We start from the raw sequence: 21,049 nt of genomic DNA on the forward strand, positions 1-21,049 counted from the left end.
TACCTTCTGGCCAGTTGTCAAACACAAACTGTGCTATATCCCCTGCTGACTCACTGGGGCTGAAGAGGAACTCTTTCGTCTTTCCGCTCACCAGGATGAGGCGGAGATTAATCTGAAACACAAATCATTGCTTTATTCAAAATTCAGTATTATAATCTGTTGTAATGTTGCTCTCTCTCTTATATATATGTATTATATATATAAATATATATATATAAATTTTTTCAACAAGTTGGCCGTCTCCTATATATATATATATATATATATATATATATATATATATATATATATATATATATATATATATATATATATATATAATACATATAATATATATATATATTATATATATATTATATATAGATATATATATATATATATATATATATATATATATATATATATATATATATATAGATCTTGTATACTTATTTATCCTCTTTTTCTTAACCCTTTCAGGGTCCAAGGCCCAAATCTGGAGTCACGCACCAGTGTCCAAGAATTTTCAAAAAAAAAATTTGTTATTTTTTCTTATGAAATCGTAGAGAATCTTTTTGTGAAGGTAATAAAACAAAAAGTACGAAATTTGGTGGAAAATTGACGAAATTATGCTCTCGCGAATTTTGATGTGTCAGCGATATTTACGAATCAGCGATTTTGCCGACTTTGACTCCTATTTTAGGCCAATTACATTATTCCAATCAACCAAATTCTTAGCTATTTCACTAGTATTACTTCTATTCTATCGATTGAGCACAAGAAATCGCCAAGTCAACTGTTTCAACTACAAAATAAAGTGATCGGAAATTGTTAATTTGGCCAATTTAACACAAAGTTCAAAATATTCCAATTTCCAAATAGGGTCCAGAATGAACAATGTAGGCATTCCTGGCACTAAACTAACATTTCCTCTGTTCATTAGTTATGTTTTGAGGCTTTACAAATAAATTCCATTTTGATTTTTTATTCACATAATGAATTTTTATTCACACCAAAAAATAGAAGATTTACTGTTATGCAATACTGTAATAATTGTATAAATATCATCACCATATTTGTGAATGTATATTAGACCCACCAGCTGACATGTATTAGACGTGTGAGGTCGTTTGTTTACTCTTGAATATCGGCAAAAATTTAACATTTCCGCTACTTTGAGCTCAGTTTCAAGCCATTTCCAATGCGAAAACCAATCAAAATCATCTCTATTTCTGTAATATGTCTTCCATTCTATCAAATGAGACCAAGAAATCCCAAATACAACTATAAAAAACATACGAAAAAACACTGCAAAGTTGCTGTTTTAATCGAAAAATCATGATTTCATTTTTTTTCTCTCATTATACACAAGTGTGCTGCAGGATCTGTTTTATGTGGTGCACACATACCACATAGATGTATTCTTTCATATCTAGGCCCAAATGTACCACTCACAGTTTATCAGAGTGAGCTGAGCTCATGGCGTAGATCTACGGTTTGGACCCTGAACGTAAAGCCGTAGATCTACGGGACGGACCCTGAAAGGGTTAAATAAGTTGGCCGTCTCCCACTGAGGCAGGGTGACACAAAAAGAAAGAAAATCCCCAAAAAGACTTTCACCTGACTCATACATAATCACTGTTTTTGCAGAGGTGCCCAGAACACAGCAGTTTAGAAGCATACACATATAAAGATACACAATATACCCCTCCAAACTGCCAATATCCCAAACCCCTCCTTTAAAGTGCAGGCACTGTACTTCCCATTTCCAGTACTCAAGTCTGGCTATATAAAAATAACTGTTTTCCCTGAATCCCTTCACACCCCAACAGCTCGTCAGGTCCCAAATACCATTCGTCTCTATTCACGCCTATCTAACACGCTCACGCACGCTTGCTGTAAGTCCAAGCCCCTCGCTAACAAAACCTCCTTTACCACCTTCTCAGTAGTAGTACCAGTTCCTAGTAACCAGTTACCAGTAACCAGTGTACCAGTAGATGACTCACTACCTACCGTCTCTGCGTGAATCACTGTCTGTATTCATATTACTGCTGACCACAGCAGTATTTCAAACATCCCCTCACATATGGGTACTGGGGTTAGTCAGTCTTACGAGCGAGAGCAAGGAGGCAGGTCACGGCTGTTTGGCGCTTCCCACACTATCCGTAATATACGTACTACCAGCCTATGTGAGTATTTCTTTACCCTATCCACGTGTTCGAACCCCACATGATAAATGGTGGCAACAGTGTTGGAGCGTGGAAATAAGGGTATTTTAAGACATTAGAAGACTGTTTGTGAGTAGCCGGCGGGTCAAAAGGTGAACCGTCTCAGCCATCTCCAGCTACTCACTCCCCTCACCAGCTCCACCCTGTGTACTCCAGCCTGCAAGCCTGTTGCAGCCATTTTTCAAGCTTCCTGGCTTAGTTCATGTGCTAATTGCTTCAATCTCCGAGGGGTTGACCCGGATTTTGCAATTAAGCCAGTCAGTAAGCCAGACTGTGGAAGTGAACGCTAGTCAGCCTGCCTCAGCCTACCATCCAGCCTGTCTCCTGTCATCCACCTGCTCCTTCATGCTGTGTGCATTGTTACCCGTCTTCCAGTCAGCCATTCTCGTGGGTTAAGCCAGTCAGCCAACCCAGCTTCTAACCCAGCTGAGAGAGAGAAGTAAGCCACGCAAGTTCCTCTGAAGTATTGTTTCATATATCGCTTTGTGCTCCCAGTTGGATGCTAAGAGTGGTCTTCACCATCCCTGTGGCATAGAGTGGCTTACAAGCCACCTTCGTGAGTGGTAAGAGTGCGCGCCAGTGAGTCACACCACCACCACCCGCCACTCTACTCACAATCCACCACCACCACCAGCCACCCACCTCATCTACCTGTTGCTGTTTGCACCCTTGTACCGGGTCCTAATACTGTTTTGGCTCACATAATTGGTCAAGAGATTGTAGCTGAGCGCCAACGATAAAGCCAGTTATGTGAGTTCACCGAGAAAGCGCAGTTCTTCACGACGACAGTGTGAGTGTAGGAAGTGTCGGAGGCATCAGTCATCACCGCGCAGGACTTCCCCTTCACTCGCCACTCCGTCTACTACTACAGACTCCAGTGATAATTTTCTGTTTAGAGACATTTTTCTTGCATTTAAAGACATTTGCGTGTGTGAGACATTTATAGTGAATTTCTTGTGTACTCTAAGCCTTGTGTTTTCAGTGTAGACTCAGTGTTTCTTTGACTCATTTTTTTTTGCAATATTTTTCAGTGTTATTCGCCCATCTCATATTTTTTTTATCTTTTTTTTTTATGCTACTCTCTGTCTGTAGTAAGTATTATTGTGTAGTGTACCAGTCAGTCACTCTGTGTGAAGTGATTCATTCATTTTTTTATTTGTATTCTTTCAGCATTGTATTCTCCAGTATTTGTCATTGTATTTCATGCAGTGATATTCCCAGTAAACTAAATTATCCATTTATTTCTATGTGTGTCTTTTTTCGTATGCCAGCAGTGTCTCATTCCTCTAATTTTTTCGCAGACTTGTGTACCATTATTTTTGCCAGCAAATTTTTGTCGTATCAGTCACAGCAAGATTTTGTTGTAAGAATATACTAAAATAATGAATACGTGATTATGTGTTGTGTGCCCCGCCACTTGTAAGTGTTACACTTGCCTCACCACTTGTAAGTGTTAACTTCCCGTTTTGTTCCTTGTTTTATTTTTATTCATATTTTTCAAATTTCTTTGAACAAATTCACTCTTAGTGTAATTTCAATTTCTTTTTAACGTAAAGTGTTTTCTTTACTCTGTTTGAGTAAATTGTTTTGTCTAATTTACAATTAAGAGTTAAAGTGTTCAATCAGTTTTTTTTCTCATAATTTCTATTTTATTATTTAACCTGAGTTTTCCCAGTGTAACTTTATTACTGCAGTGATTATTTCTATGCCTTATTTTGTTGCACTTGTTCTGCAGTGAATTATTTTGTTGACCTTGTTCTGCAGTGAATTTTGTTGCACTTGTTCTGCAGTGAATTATTTTCTTTTATTGATATTTTTATGCATTATTATTCTCAGTTCATTATTGAGTCTTGTTTTTCATTTTATTATTTTTCCTCATGTTGTCTTTGCATTATATTTTAATTTTGTTTATGCATTCTTAGAGAATATTTAAATTTCCCAGTTATCTCTCGGTGCATACAATTTAGTAATTTTATTTTATACTTTTTACATTGATTTACAATTTTATTAGTTAATTCCTTTATTAGCAAGAGTACAGACAGCTCATTTTGCATTTAATTCAGTCTCCAGTAATATTTTTACTTGTAAATTTCAATGTAATTTTTATTTTGGCCAACAGTTCTTTACATTGAGTTGTCCTTCCTCTTGCAGTGTATCTTAGACATTTTTTATTACTTATGCAGAATTGTTAAGCATTTTCTTCCACTTAAGCTTACTGTGTCATTTCTCTATTTTTTTTTTTGCCTTATGCCCTTGAGTAAGTTCCCTGAGATCATGTCCCAGTCACTTTTGAATGTTCACTTAGTGTATCATGCCAGTCAAAGTCAATATGAATCAGTCCACAGTACCAACATTCCCTTACTGACTGAAAGACAATACCTAGCCCTTGAGCAATGTGTTTATTCTCACAGCTTGTATCTGAGATTTGTTAAAGTGCTGCGAAATGTGAAGTTCAGATTAAGTTCCTATAGATCCGTGAATTACTTATTAACGTAGCCAAGCGGTCAGGCACTAGTAATACTGTCACTCCTGTCTGGACTCCAGCCACAACATCATGCACGCAGGATAGTGCGACTACTATCCTTGCGATGGCGACTTGTTCAAGTATTCGTTCCTTCCCAGGGGACGCTTTGAGAAGAACTTTACTTGCAACGAGTTATGCCATCTCTTGCTGATGCCACAAGCCGTTGCAGAAAGACGTTTCTGTGGCTAGTGTGCTCACTTGAGTGTTGTTGTTGTCCCTTGTGTTTCAGATTGTGATCCCATCCTAGTTGACAGTAATCAGTGCATTGTAAGAAGTTATTTCTCGAGTAACTTCCACGTTGTTAACGTTTGTAAGTGAAGTTTATAGCTGATACCTCGTGTCACTGTGTGCGACTCAGATTGAATATCAGCATTGTTCACCGTGTTCATTTCTTTTCTCCTGTGCTTGCAGTTTGAGATAGTAGATTCGTTCTCCCTTGCTCATATTGCGTGTTATAGCGTTAATTTTTTTCAACCGGGGGGAGTCATCCACTCCACCGAGTTTGTTCATTCCTCCAGTAAGAAAGAACCGATCCCTTGTGTTCTGGTGATTCGATTCCTGCTCCAGGAAGATCTTATTCTTACTGTGAAGCCACCAGCACCCATCAGTGACTTTGTCATGAACCAAGAATTACTGTATCGAACAGCCGAGTTGGGTACTCCTAGCAGAAGAGTATACCAGTTAGTAATTCCACAGTCACTAGTGAATGTAGCCTTACAGCTAGTTCACGATGTACCAGGTGTTGCACACCCTGGTATGGATCGTTCAGTAAAACAAGCCAGATTGAAATACTTTTAGCCTCGTATGGCAACTGATATTTCTGAGTATGTTAAGAAATGTAGTGTCTGCATGCAACATAAAGGTAATGCTAATGGCCCTAATCCAATCCAAGTGTATCCAACTACTAGCAAACCATGGGAAAGAGTTGCGCTAGATTTGTTAACTAATTTCCAATGTTCCCTCCAAGGCAATAAACATCTGTGTGTTATGGTAGACCATTTCACCAGATATTGTGAGTTAGTTCCTATTGCAGATAAGACTGCCGAGACAGTAGCTAAAGCGTTTAAAGAACGCATTATCTGCAGGCATACCACCCCTAAGTCCCTAGTAACAGATAATGGAGGTGAATTCTGTAATGAGATTCTTGAAAATTTGTGTACCTTGTACAAGATCTCTAAATCCACCATTGTTCCTCATCATCCTGCCAGCAATGGGTTAGCGGAAAGAACCAATAAAAAAGTACTTGATGTCTTGAGAGCCACTATCAATCCCAACAGTGAAACTTGGGATGAAGTTATACCTGATGTGCAGTGTGCTATAAATTCTGCTTACAATGTTTCCATAGGTGACACTCCACATTATGCATTGTATGGTGTAGATAAACGTTTGCCTTATGAGTTGTTATATTCTAATCCGAAACCAAATTACAACCCTGATGATCATAGCAACTCGTACCAGCTTAGCTCAAAGTGTTTTTAGAAGAATCCGTGAAACACTTCATAAATCAACAGCAGAATTTACAAGAGTTGCAAACACTCGAGCAAAGCCATCCAAAATCAAAGTAGGTTTGAGAGTTATGCTGACTAACTTTAACAAAACGTCTGCAATGCCTAAGCTTGATCAAAAGTTTGTTGGTCCTTATCGAGTAGTTGAACATCTCACTGGTAATAAATATAAGGTTAGAGAAATTAGTACTGGTCAGTATGTGATGATAATGATGTTCCAACCCAGACTAATGTGACAGACTCTGACAATCCTCCTGATCCTGTACTCTCTTCCTCTGATACTCAGTCAGACGATCAACCTGAGTGTCGTTATTCCCTACGTACACGACAGGTATTGAGAAATCCTCAAGTATCATTTGTAATTTCCAATTCAGATTTGCCTCAAATACAGCATGAGTTAGCCAATGCAACAGAGTTTGATCCTCCCAGAGATGACACCCATTCTGCATATGTCAATCTTACCCTAGCAGAGTTGGGGTTAAATGTAAATAACCTGTATAGATGAATAATTACAGTATAAACTTATCAGTATTCAAGAATTTTTTTTTTGTGTTCACATTCTCTCCGAATTCTGAGAGTTAACAGTCTAGATTTGAGTGCATCGAATCTGCCTTTCTGTTAAACACTTCTTTCTTTGTATATATTCCTTCCTCAGAATCCGTAGATCACATGAATACAGATTGATCGATCAAATTTTTTTTTTTATCACTTCTATTGTGTAATCTCAACGTTGAGTTTCATTCGATGAGTTTTCGTTGAGTTTCATTCGATGAGTTTCATTCGTTGAGTTTCATTTGATGAGTTGTGTTATACTATATCTTGTATTGCATTACAGTTTCAGTTACGTAAGCTTCCATTCCAATATTCTACTTATGTATGTTATAATGTTCAATTGTTGTGTACTTTGACATTGTATAGAATCAGCCCAAGCCGTATACCTGCCATCTCTAGTTTGTATTAGTTGTATGTCGGGACGACATACGTTAGCGTCGCCGAGCTCTCAGTAGTAGTACCAGTTCCTAGTAACCAGTTACCAGTAACCAGTGTACCAGTAGATGACTCACTACCTACCGTCTCTGCGTGAATCACTGTCTGTATTCATATTGCTGCTGACCACAGCAGTATTTCAAACACCCCCTCACATATGGGTACTGGGGTTAGTCAGTCTTACGAGTGAGAGCAAGGAGGCAGGTCACGGCTGTTTGGCGCTTCCCACACTATCCGTAATATACGTACTACCAGCCTACGTGAGTATTTCTTTACCCTATCCACGTGTTCGAACCCCACATGATAGGGGGCCCTCCAGCTGTCTCCTCGCTGCAGCATTTACAACCCAAGCTTCACACCCATATAAGAGTGTTGGTACCACTATACTTTCATACACTTCCTTCTTTGCCTCCATGGATAACGTTTTTTAGTCTCCACCAGTACCTCAATGCACCACTCACCTTTTTTCCTTCATCAGTTCTATGATTAAACTCATCCTTCATAAACCCATCGCAGAGTGAAAGGGGGGTAGAGCAGCTGGAACTAATGGGATTATGACAAATGTTAAAAGCAGGGGGGATGTTGAGTGGTTGGTACAGTGGACCCCCGGTATTCGATATTAATCCGTTCCTGAGAGCTCATCGAATACCGAAAATATCGAAAAGCGAATCAATTTTCCACATAAGAAATACATAATGGAAATCAAATTAATCTGTGCAAGACACCCAAAAGTATGAAAAAAATATTTTACCACATGAAATATTAATTTTAATGCAATAATTACAATAACAACAGAATAATTGACACTTACCTTTAATGAAGATCTGGTGATGATTGATGGGATGGGAGGAGGGGAGAGTGTGGATGGTGTTAGTGTTCAGAAGGGGAATCCCCTTCCACTAGGACTTGAAGTAGCAAGTCCTTTTCCGGGGTTACTTCCCTTCTTCTTTTAATGCCACTAGGACCAGCTTGAGAGTCACTGGACCTCTGTCGCACAACAAATCTGTCCATAGAGTTCTGTACCTCCCGCTCCTTAAGATTCGTCTAAAATGGGCTACAACATTGTCATTGTAATAGTCACCAGCACGGCTTGCAATAGCGGTGTTAGGGTGATTTTCATCCATAAAGGTTTGCAGTTCAACCCACTTTGCACACATTTCCTTAACTTTTGAAGTAGGCACAATGGATTCCACAACTGGCATAGGCTTCTCAGGGTTAGCCCCAAACCCTCCAAAATCTTTATTAATTTCCATACTAATTCTCACCCTTTTTACCACAGGGTTGGCACTAGAAGCTTTCTTGGAGCCCATGGTGACTTATTTTGCAGAAACAAGCACCAAAAACACTGTGATAATATGGAATGTACCGAATGTATGCTTAGATGCGAGCACACTGGCTGGCTTGTAAACACTGGCATGCATGGGGCAGTTCAGACCACACGCGGACGCGTCCTGGACGAATCGCGTGGCGGGTTTTTTAACGAGTGGCATTAAAATGCATCGTATACTGGATTTAATGTATACCAATGCCATTGTATGCCGGGGGTCCACTGTACAATCCACTGGAAATATGCTCCCTTGGGAGCGTATTTCCATTTGTTCAAGCAAATGCGCTCCCTTGGGAGCATATTTGCTTGGACATCCTCCTCTTTTCTGCAACTATGCAACATATTTCTCACCTTCTTTACCACAGGCTTGGCACTAGGAGATTTCTTTGGAGCCATGGTAGCTTATTTAGTAATTGGAAGCACTAAAATGAGTGGAATATTATGAAATATTTCGTAGGAGCACTTGAGGGGACCTTCACTCACTGGTAAACAATGCCAGACTGGCTGGGTAGGGAGGCAGCCCCGGCTCACACAGTGTGTACGCGTCCCGACGAACTACTATTCGCGAGTCAACCTATGAAAAGCGAGTCCATGTTTATATGAAAATACCCCTATGATTGGCGAAATTTACGATTGCAGAGAACTACGAAAAGCGAGGGACCACTGTATATATATATATATATATATATATATATATATATATATATATATAAAATATATATATATATATATATATATATATATATATATATATATATATATATATATATATATATATATATATATATATATATATATATTACGTATATGTCGTGCCGAATAGGCAGAACTTGCGATCTTGGCTTAAATAGCAATGCTCATCTTGCCATATAGGACAAGCGAAAATTTGTGTATGCAATAATTTCGCCAAAATCATTCTTAACCTATGGAAAAAAATATATTTCACTGTGTTTGTTTAGTATTAAATTATTGTAAACAAATCTAAAATATATTTAGTTGGGTTAGGCTAAAATAAACTGTTATTGTTATAATAAGGTTAGGTAAGTTTTCTAAGATGCTTTTAGTGCAAAATTAAAAAATTTTACATTAACATTAATGAAAAAAAATATATCTTTAAACTTATAAGAATTTTTTTTAGAAATGATTTAATTTTAAATGAGTTCTTGCTAATTGACCAGTTTTACATATTCGGCACGGCATATATATATATATATATATATATATATATATATATGTCGTAGTAGTAGTAGGTTGGTAGACAGCAACCACCCAGGGAAGTACTACCGTCCTGCCAGATGACTGTGAAACAGAAACCTGTAACTGTTTTGCATGATGGTAGGATTGCTGGTTTCTTTTTCTGTCTCATAAACACGCTAGATAACAGGGATATCTTGCTACTCCTACTTACACTTTGGTCACACTTCACAGACACGCACATGCATATATATATACATACATCTAGGTTTTTTCTCCTTTTTCTAAATAGCTCTTGTTCTTCTTTATTTCTTCTATTGTCCATGGGGAAGTGGAAAAGAATCTTACCTCCGTAAGCCATGCGTGTCGTATGAGGCGACTAAAATGCCGGGAGCAATGGGCTAGTAACCCCTTCTCCTGTAGACATTTACTAAAAAAGAGAAGAAAAAAAACTTTCTAAAACTGGGATGCTTGAATGTGCGTGGATGTAGTGCGGATGACAGGAAACAGATGATTGCTGATGTTATGAATGAAAAGAAGTTGGATGTCCTGGCCCTAAGTGAAACAAAGCTGAAGGGGGTAGGGGAGTTTCGGTGGGGGGAAATAAATGGGATTAAATCTGGAGTATCTGAGAGAGTTAGAGCAAAGGAAGGGGTAGCAGTAATGTTGAAGGATCAGTTATGGAAGGAGAAAAGAGAATATGAATGTGTAAATTCAAAAATTATGTGGATTAAAGTAAAGGTTGGATGCGAAAAGTGGGTCATAATAAGCGTGTATGCACCTGGAGAAGAGAGGAATGTAGAGGAGAGAGAGAGAGAGATTTTGGGAGATGTTAAGTGAATGTATAGGAGCCTTTGAACCAACTGAGAGAGTAATTGTGGTAGGGGACCTGAATGCTAAAGTAGGAGAAACTTTTAAAGAGGGTGTGGTAGGTAAGTTTGGAGTGCCAGGTGTAAATGATAATGGGAGCCCTTTGATTGAACTTTGTATAGAAAGGGGTTTAGTTATAGGTAATACATATTTTAAGAAAAAGAGGATAAATAAGTATACAAGATATGATGTAGGGCAAAATGACAGTAGTTTGTTGGATTATGTATTGGTAGATAAAAGACTGTTGAGTAGACTTCAAGATGTACAAGTTTATAGAGGGGCCACAGATATATCAGATCACTTTCTAGTTGTAGCTACACTGAGAGTAAAAGGTAGATGGGATACAAGGAGAATAGAAGCATCAGGGAAGAGAGAGGTGAAGGTTTATAAACTAAAAGAGGAGGCACTTAGGGTAAGATATAAACAGCTATTGGAGGATAGATGGGCTAATGAGAGCATAGGCAATGGGGTCGAAGAGGTATGGGGTAGGTTTAAAAATGTAGTGTTAGTGTGTTCAGCAGAAGTTTGTGGTTACAGGAAAGTGGGTGCGGGAGGGAAGAGGAGCGATTGGTGGAATGATGATGTAAAGAGAGTAGTAAGGGAGAAAAAGTTAGCATATGAGAAGTTTTTACAAAGTAGAAGTGATGCAAGGAGGGAAGAGTATATGGAGAAAGAGAGAGAGGTTAAGAGAGTGGTGAAGCAGTGTAAAAAGAGAGCAAATGAGAGAGTGGGTGAGATGTTATCAACAAATTTTGTTGAAAATAAGAAAAAGTTTTGGAGTGAGATTAACAAGTTAAGGAAGCCTAGAGAACAAATGGATTTGTCAGTTAAAAATAGGAGAGGAGAGTTATTAAATGGAGAGTTAGAGGTATTGGGAAGATGGAGGGAATATTTTGGGGAATTGTTAAATGCTGATGAAGATAGGGAAGCTGTGATTTGGTGTATAGGGTAAAGAGGAATAACATCTTGTAGGAGTGAGGAAGAGCCAGTTGTGAGTGTGGGGGAAGTTCATGAGGCAGTAGGTAAAATGAAAGGGGGTAAGGCAGCCGGGATTGATGGGATAAAGATAGAAATGTTAAAAGCAGGTGGGGATATAGTTTTGGAGTGGTTGGTGCAATTATTTAATAAATGTATGGAAGAGGGTAAGGTACCTAGGGATTGGCAGAGAGCATGCATAGTTCCTTTGTATAAAGGCAAAGGGGACAAAAGAGAGTGCAAAAATTATAGGGGGATAAGTCTGTTGAGTATACCTGGTAAAGTGTATGGTAGAGTTATTATTGAAAGAATTAAGAGTAAGACGGAGAATAGGATAGCAGATGAACAAGGAGGCTTTAGAAAAGGTAGGGGGTGTGTGGACCAGGTGTTTACAGTGAAACATATAAGTGAACAGTATTTAGATAAGGCTAAAGAGGTCTTTGTGGCATTTATGGATTTGGAAAAGGCATATGACAGGGTGGATAGGGGGGCAATGTGGCAGGTGTATGGTGTAGGAGGTAGGTTACTGAAAGCAGTGAAGAGTTTTTACGAGGATAGTGAGGCTCAAGTTAGAGTATGTAGGAAAGAGGGAAATTAGTTCCCTGTAAAAGTAGGCCTTAGACAAGGATGTGTGATGTCACCGTGGTTGTTTAATATACTTATAGATGGGGTTGTAAGAGAAGTAAATGCGAGGGTCTTGGCAAGAGGCGTGGAGTTAAAAGATAAAGAATCACACATAAAGTGGGAGTTGTCACAGTTGCTCTTTGCTGATGACACTGTGCTCTTGGGAGATTCTGAAGAGAAGTTGCAGAGATTGGTGGATGAATTTGGTAGGGTGTGCAAAAGAAGAAAATTAAAGGTGAATACAGGAAAGAGTAAGGTTATGAGGATAACAAAAAGATTAGGTGATGAAAGATTGGATATCAGATTGGAGGGAGAGAGTATGGAGGAGGTGAATGTATTCAGATATTTGGGAGTGGACGTGTCAGCGGATGGGTCTATGAAAGATGAGGTGAATCATAGAATTGATGAGGGGAAAAGGGTGAGTGGTGCACTTAGGAGTCTGTGGAGACAAAGAACTTTGTCCTTGGAGGCAAAGAGGGGAATGTATGAGAGTATAGTTTCACCAATGCTCTTATATGGGTGTGAAGCATGGGTGATGAATGTTGCAGCGAGGAGAAGGCTGGAGGCAGTGGAGATGTCATGTCTGAGGGCAATGTGTGGTGTGAATATAATGCAGAGAATTCGTAGTTTGGAAGTTAGGAGGAGGTGCGGGATTACCAAAACTGTTGTCCAGAGGGCTGAGGAAGGGTTGTTGAGGTGGTTCGGACATGTAGAGAGAATGGAGCGAAACAGAGTGACTTCAAGAGTGTATCAGTCTGTAGTGGAAGGAAAGCGGGGTAGGGGTCGGCCTAGGAAAGGTTGGAGGGAGGGGGTAAGGGAGGTTTACCTACTGGCGTTACTTCTACTTTTACTCTTTTCCCACATTGAACCCCGATATTTTCAGCACGCAGCCCGAGAATCCCACCCAAATTCCGAGACACCCTAGTCCATTGGGTAATCAATGCTTCAAACATCAGGTGCCAAGTACATGTCACTCCTGATGCGAGTACATACGTGGCTGTGGAAGCTACAGGACTAATTTCATTCTCTTAACGTTTCGAATACCAGTCTCACAGGCAGTGTACATATTAATACATCCATGAACGAGTGGTCCAGAGCTGCACCACTGGGCTATGAGGCTTACAAGAGGAAATTTTCACAGCACTGCTGTGTCATACCTGTACCATGTCTTTGTCAGTCTACCTGGAGGGTCTGTCGCCCAACAGCTGGGAAAACTCTTAAAACCCGTCAAAGGTATGTCAAGGGTACATCAATGGGTAACTGGGTGCACTCAAGTTTACTCAATAAAACAAAGGAGACCAAGCTTATCTAAACGAGTAGCTTAATTAATATGCACCAGACTGTTCCTGCCATATTTACTGCAGCTAATACCATATACACATTATCTTACCCTAGTGTCGTTGTAACTGAACATAAGATTCATCGTAAGTACGTTCATCAATATTCTACCAAATGGTGGTAGAATGTGTATCTATGGTGACAAAATAAGGAATTATAGTGATGTGTGTTGGTGATGGGTTGTGGTGATAATGTACAGTTGTAAGGAGAGCCAAGGCTCTGGTGGAATCAGTGATTTGTGTTGACCTAGTTTACAGTACTGGTTGGGGTGGTGTGAACGAGCTGTTGTCGGGTGTGTTGGTGATGGGAACAAATTGTCGTTATAATAAGAGTGCTATGTATTCACCTTGCTGGGGTCGAGTCTCCACTGCTGTCCCAGGAACTGAATCTTATAAGTGGAGGGTTGGTGATGAATGATTGCTGTAGTGGTGGACCCCTCAAGGAAGGTTCCTTGATGTTGGTGAGGGGCTCTTGATTTAGGGAAGTGGATCTGTGCTCCAGTTCCCCGAATTAAGCCTGAATGCCTTCCACATCCCCCCCAGGCGCTGTATAATCCTCCGGGTTTAGCGCTTCCCCTTGATTATAATAATAATAATGTAGTGGTGGATGAGTGGTGTTATAGTGGATGAGTGTTGTTATAGTGGATGAGTGGTGTTATAGTGGATGAGTGGTGTTATAGTGGATGAGTGGTGTTATAGTGGATGAGTGGTGTTATAGTGGATGAGTGGTGTTATAGTGGATGAGTGGTGTTATAGTGGATGAGTGGTGTTATAGTGGATGAGTGGTGTTATAGTGGATGAGTGGTGTTATAGTGGATGAGTGGTGTTATAGTGGATGAGTGGTGTTATAGTGGATGAGTGTTGAAGAAGAGACAAGGAAGACAGCAGAGGGTGTCTCAGGGAACACAAAAAGTTAAGACGCTGTTGGAACGCCCTGTAAATAGCACCCAGGAAATCGATGACCTACTAACCAGGCGGCTGATTCCGTTCTGCTCTGCAAAACAGGAGAGGGGTCTGCCTATACTGCCGTTCCCCTGCCATATTCATCAAGTACTGCGTTGAGTTCTCCACCAATACATGTACTCAGTACTATCAATGCTGCTATTATTACTACTACTACTGCTGCTGCTGCTGGGTACGGGAGTTATTTTTTGGGTAGCTTTATGTAGAGGTCGTTTTGATAAGGACCTGCCTTGCATGGGCCAGTAGGCCTTCTGCAGTGTTCCTCCAATCTTATGTTCTTATAAGGCCTTCCTTCCTCCCGACCTCTCTTTCTTTCGCGGAAGGACCGAAACGTCGTCATAAGGGTCCTTTTCCTAAGTACAAATTACTTGTGAGTTGGTAGGTAAGACACAGGCAACAGTTAGGCAACTTTATTCCGAAACGTTTCGCCTACACAGTAGGCTTCTTCGGTCGAATACAGAAAGTAGGCAGGAACAGTAGAGAAGACGATGTAATCAGTCCATCACCCTTGAAGTCGTAGAATTTGAGGTTGTCAGTCCCTCAGCCTGGAGAAGTTCAGTTCCATAGTCAGGAACTATCTGAAGATCAAGCGACAGTGCGGAGACTTAAATACTGTCGGAAGGAGAGGTGTAGAGTAGTAGTAGTAGTAGTAGTGAGAATTTAGCCACTGAGAGGTCAGGTCCCTCTCAGATCCAACAATTCTCATTTGAAAAGGTTGTCCAAGGTGTTTTCTGTATCAAGATGCCATGTGTTGCAGTGTCTGACAAGATGAACATCAAAATGGTATACAATACCGACAGGTTGGTAGGTAAGACACATAGGCAACTGTTGCCTATGTGTCTTACCTACCAACCTGTCGGTATTGTATACCATTTTGATGTTCTACTTGTGAGTTGTTCCAGCCATGACATAGTGTATTTCAGTCTGTTTTTTATACTCACTGCAAGTTTTATTGTTAGAAGTTTTATATAAATATTTCGGAGGTAAAGTAGAAGTATGAAACACCCTATGTACGTAGGGATCGCCAGTAGCAACAACTTGGTTAGCCAAATAAGAACCAGAAAAACCTGACCCAGGGCAAGGCTCTGGAAATAGAAAAACTCGAAATTCATGAAAGGTAAAAGTATGCACGAACGCATATGCGCGCGCACACACACACACACACACACACACACACACACACACACACACACACACACACACACACACACACACACAGGATGTTCCAGGGAGGGGGACACAGAAACAAGGGGTCACAATTGGAAGTTGAAGACTCCTATGAGTCAAAGGGATGTTAGGAAATTATTTCTTCAGTCACAGAGTTGTCAGGAAGTGGAATAGCCTAGAAAGTGACGTAGTGGAGGCAAGAACCATACATAGTTTTAAGACGAGGTTTGATAAAGCTCATGGAGCAGGGAGAGGACCTAGCAGAAAACAGTGAAGAGGCGGGGCCAGGAGCTATGAATCGACCCTTGCAGCCACAAATAGGTGAGTACACACACACTCACACATGGGAGATAACAAGAAACGACAAAGATGTGAAGAGCTCAACACGAGATTTAAGGAAGTATTTCAGTGGAGACAAAGAGGACTCCAGCAAATCGGGATGAAATGGTACACCATCACAACCCAGGAGGAGATGAAGTGAGCTTGATACCTCAAAGGCGGTTGGACCGAACATATCTCCCTGGGTCCTGAGAGAGGGAGCAGAGGCACTGTGTGCCACTAATAAGTATCGGAATGGAAGCATGTGACAAGCGGAGTTCCACAGAGTGCTGTTTCTTCTATACATGAATGCAATGGCGGAAGGAGAAGAGTCAGAGGTATCCCTGATCGCACATGCCTTGAAACTAATGAGAATACAAGCCGACGTGGACCAGGAAAGGCTACAAATGCATCTGGACAGGTTACAGGTCTGGTCTGACAAATGGCTCCTGGAGTCTACCCCAGCAAGTACAACGTTAAGAAGTTTGGAGAGGGGCAAAGAAGACCGCAGACGGAGTACAGGCTCGGAGTAGGGAGGTTAAATGCTGCAAACCTCACTCAAGGAGAAAGATTGGGGGTGGGGGGGGGTTGAGTATCATACCGAGTACATGGGGCGTACATCAACCAGACGCGTATTTGCTGCAAATCTTAGAAAATCTTTAAGAAATTTAAGGAAGAAGTCATTTACGACACTACAGTGTGTTTCTCAGTCCATATTGGAGTATGCAGTACCAGTTGAATAGCTGAAAATTCAGACGAGTCATAAGGATATTGGGAAGTATTTCTTCAACCTTAGTCATGAAATGGAGCGACTGGGAGAGTGAAGTGGTCGAGGCAGGATCCATACATAACTAAGAAAAAGTACGAAAAAGGCTCTCAAAGCCAGGGGTGAAGCTAACAGCGACCAGCGAAGAAGCGGGGTTAAGAGCTGTGAATCGACCCCGTAACAACATATAGGTGAGTACAAATAAATAACCGTGGTGGTGTATACGCGTTTGGCAAACTTACAGATCCATCAATGGTGTACTTTAGCACAAACATGATCATCTCGGGCGAGAAAACAAACACACTCGACCCCGGTGCAGTTCACAGGATCCAGTTGCATGATGGGTCTCGGCTCCACATACAGATATTTTGAATCTGAACTTCTTGTTATAATACTTAGTCGCTAATAGAAAGGCCGAGAGCATTTAGAGCTGAGGCAGGATTTTACTCCACTTAAAGTGTTAAATGTAGGACTAGTGAGAATTGTTTATTTTGTTCACATCAAGTCACTAGTTGACTATGCTGCACTCCTGCTTGCTCTTTTATCACACGGAAAGCTTGGAGGGATAGAAAACTGCATAAGCGATGAGAATCGTCTTAAGATATTCATGTACGACTAAAATATTAAAAATGCGTAAAGAACCTGATATCCCAAGCATTAGAAATCAAGTCCCAGAGAGAAATGGCCCTCTTGTTTTTTTTTTTTTTATAATAGTCTGACAAATATAGTCAAACTCTTGCAGAGAAACTCTCCAAATTTTCTTGACCATAGGTGAACACTCCTCCAAAAAGACCACGACAACTGAAAGTGACGTCTAAATGAATCAAATATACGAGTTATGTCGAGTAAGGCAACAGCGGCACTTTCCTGCACCACAGGAAATTACCTCCTTCGAAATAACTATCCTTCACTTTTCCCCAAAGTACATTTTAAGATCACAGTGCTTCGTCTTCATGTTATGTATAATACATTAAATTTTATTGACGTCTTAATCATACAGCACTCTTCCACAAATTATGCGAGCTGAGGGGCTCTGTTCACCAACTCACTGGGTTCATCTAGTAGTGCTGTTGTCATACAGAACAATGGCTACCACATAGAACCTTGAGAATACATCAACAAGGCTTCCACCCTTCAAACTAAACTGTTCGTTATATTCTTTACACTCAAATGTGTCCATCTCTCTAAAGTGGTTTCCTACCATCCCCACACACTTATAAGCAGGTAGGACCCATAAACCATGACTTTACTGTGACTGATCGTGAGCAATTTAAAGTCGAACTCAGGAGTCCTGAATCATAACTTGGTAAGTGCATTTTCCACATGAACAAAAACATCCACTTGTTATCCCCCTCCCCCGCTTCCCACCGAGACATCTCAAGAAAACTCAGCGAAAACTAAATCTATGTATAGCAAATACATGCAAATGGAATATCAACAAAAGTGGTAAATTAAAAGAATGAATACCAAAGGTACCACCAAATTTAGATAAAAATAACAAGTGAATAACGAATGCCAGGTCCCGGCATAGTCCCGTGTTACGAGAAAGGAATGAAGAAAGAGATGAGTTCTAGGAGTATCGCTGTTGTTCATAAATACATGGAGCTTCCAGGAACTGGGCGGGACCACAACCTTCAACAGAGGACCAGTTACGACTGGAAGATACATGATACTATTAGGGTCTATAACCATCAAAATATACAAGACCGATATAGGTGTATGACGACAACACGAAATGACAAATCACCACCAAGGATGGGGTAGAGACAGAGCTTACATAGCCTACCTAAAACTAATTATGGAAAACTTTAGATACAAGGAAAAAAAAAACCTGGGAGCAACACGGAGGCCCGTACACATGAGAGACTAAGCTGACAGAGACTTGACATGCCAGTATCTTAAGAAAACAACGAGGGAGGATTTGTTTGCTTGATTTTATTTACAAAACGCCAGAACCGTTTGACTTGCCAGACCTTTAAACATATTCCCCCTTTAACATTAAATTTACACTATAATTAACTTGCTACAGTCGTAACTAATTCACTCCCATAATACATAAGCAACCACCATAAACCAAGTATTTTTCACCTTCCACATGAATCATTCAAGCAGAAGTGGGTAATAGTGTTTATGTACCTGGGAAAGAGAGTACAGAGAGAGAGAGAGAGAGAGAGAGAGAGAGAGAGAGAGAGAGAGAGAGAGAGAGAGAGAGAGAGAGAGAGAGAGAGAGAGAGAGAGAGAGAGAGACAGAGAGACAGACAGACAGAGAGAGAGAGAGAGAGAGAGAGAGAGAGAGAGAGAGAGAGAGAGAGAGAGACAGAGAGAGACAGAGAGAGACAGAGAGAGACAGAGAGAGAGAGAGAGAGAGAGAGAGAGAGAGAGAGAGAGAGAGAGAGAGAGAGAGAGAGAGAGAGAGAGAAAAAAAAATTTAATTTTGGGAGGTGACAAACTAGTGTCTAGGTAGTTTCGAGTCATGTGATAAAATAATTGTTTTGGGGGACGTAAATGGTACAGAGGGAGAAACTAGCGTATTATGTAAGTTTAGAGTACCAGGTGTAAATGATTATGGGGGCTTTTAATTGAAATATGTATAGAAAGAGGCTGATAATAAATAATAAGCATTTTAAGAAAAAAAAAGAATAAGTAAACGAGATACGATGTAGGGCGTAATGGCAGCAGTTTGTCAGACTATGCATTAGTAGATAAAAGGATGATGGGTAGACTTGTAGACGTGTATGTTTTCGGAAAGGTGACAAATATCAGATCATTATTTAGTGTTAGCCACAGTGAGGGTGAACACATAAGTGAATACTAATTAGATAACGATAAGAACTTTTCATTGCAAATATGGATTTAGAAAAGCATATGATAGAGTGAACAGGGTAGTAATGTGGCAGATGTTGCAAACGTATGGAAATAAGTGGCAGGTTACTGAATGCAGTAGAGTTTTTATGTGGATAGTGAGGCTCTGGTTATACCTCTGATGAATTTGGAGATTTCAACTTTTCCTGGAGCCCGGCCCCGGGCCAGGCATGTCTGGTCAACCAGGTTGTTGCTGCTGGCTGTTCGCTGCCCCACATATTTATCATTGCCTAGTTGATCCGACACTTAGTGGAGATACTTCTCCAATTTCCTCTTAAAGACCTCTACACTTGTTCCAGTATTATTTTTGATATCTTTTCCTAAGATGTTAAATAGTCTGGGACCAAGGGTGTCGTTATAGGGTTCTCCTGTGTCCACGGTGGCCCTGCTTTTCACTGGGTTTATTGTCATTTTCTCCCATACCACCCACTCCAGTATGTTATGGAAGTGTGCAGATTTGGGACTAGACCCTTTAGTACTTTTCACGTATATATTAACTTGCATATGCATCCCTCCTCTGCTCCAGCGAGTACACATTAAGGACGCTGAGGAGCAAATGATAAAAACAGGACGTCATGAAATACCATTAAGGACGGTAAGAAGTGAAATGATCAAGGAAGAAAAAGTAAACATGTAACTTATCTGCAGCCGATTCTGAGGGCGCCCAGACCTAACCTGGTTGACGGACTGATCAATCAGGCCCCTGCTGATAGCAGTACACAGTCCAACTAATGTACACACCGCAGCCCAGTGCATCAAGTACTGACGAACTTATCGCGCTCCCTCGTCAATGACGACATCTAGGACACTCTTGGTAATCCTCGTTATAATTATATTAATTGAGGGAATTAAAAAAAATCTTGGGCCTTATACAGTTTTTGAGTTACCAATTAGTGTACTCGTTGCATTCTTGTTTTCCATGGGAAATATTTTGCACCGTCTACCTTGCATCTTACTCTCGTTGGGAGTAATTCTGGTGTGCAGACCTGGGACAAATCCCTCCAGAATTTTCCAAGTTACCTGAAAATGATTCCAGGGAGTCCTCACCCCCGAGGTCCAGTCCCAGACCAGACCGGGTTGAAGGCCTGATCAACCAGGCGGTTGATGCTAACTGCACTCACTCCAACGTGGGTATCACAGCCAGAGTAATCAGGAACTTATCTAGTTACCCCTTGGAGACAACTAGGAATCTATTAGTAATCATGTTGTGAAAAGTTTTAGTCTTTGCACCTAATGAGTTGTCTCTTAGTGTACTCACTGCAACACTGCTTTTCACTGGATGGAATCTGCATAGTTTGCCGAACCTCTTGTTCTCGTAGGGAGCAACTTCGGGGTGCAGATCTGGGATAATAACTCTAGAATTTTTCAGATGCAAATTATGATGCATCTTTCTCGCCAAAAAAAAAAAAAAACTTAAGGCGTT

General features: G+C 40.4%; 1 protein-coding gene across 1 annotated transcript in view; it reads right to left on the reverse strand.

Moving 5' to 3' along the window:
- Positions 1-21,049, reverse strand: part of UBL3 (ubiquitin like 3) — a 59,450-nt gene that overhangs the window by 23,393 nt on the left and 15,008 nt on the right. The window contains exon 2 of the mRNA XM_070098187.1: positions 4-124. Within this exon, the coding sequence (XP_069954288.1) occupies positions 4-124 (121 nt within the window). The remainder of the gene's footprint in view (positions 1-3; positions 125-21,049) is intronic.

The sequence above is a fragment of the Cherax quadricarinatus genome, chromosome 4 (assembly GCF_038502225.1).
Source record: "Cherax quadricarinatus isolate ZL_2023a chromosome 4, ASM3850222v1, whole genome shotgun sequence".
Taxonomy (NCBI): domain Eukaryota; kingdom Metazoa; phylum Arthropoda; class Malacostraca; order Decapoda; family Parastacidae; genus Cherax; species Cherax quadricarinatus.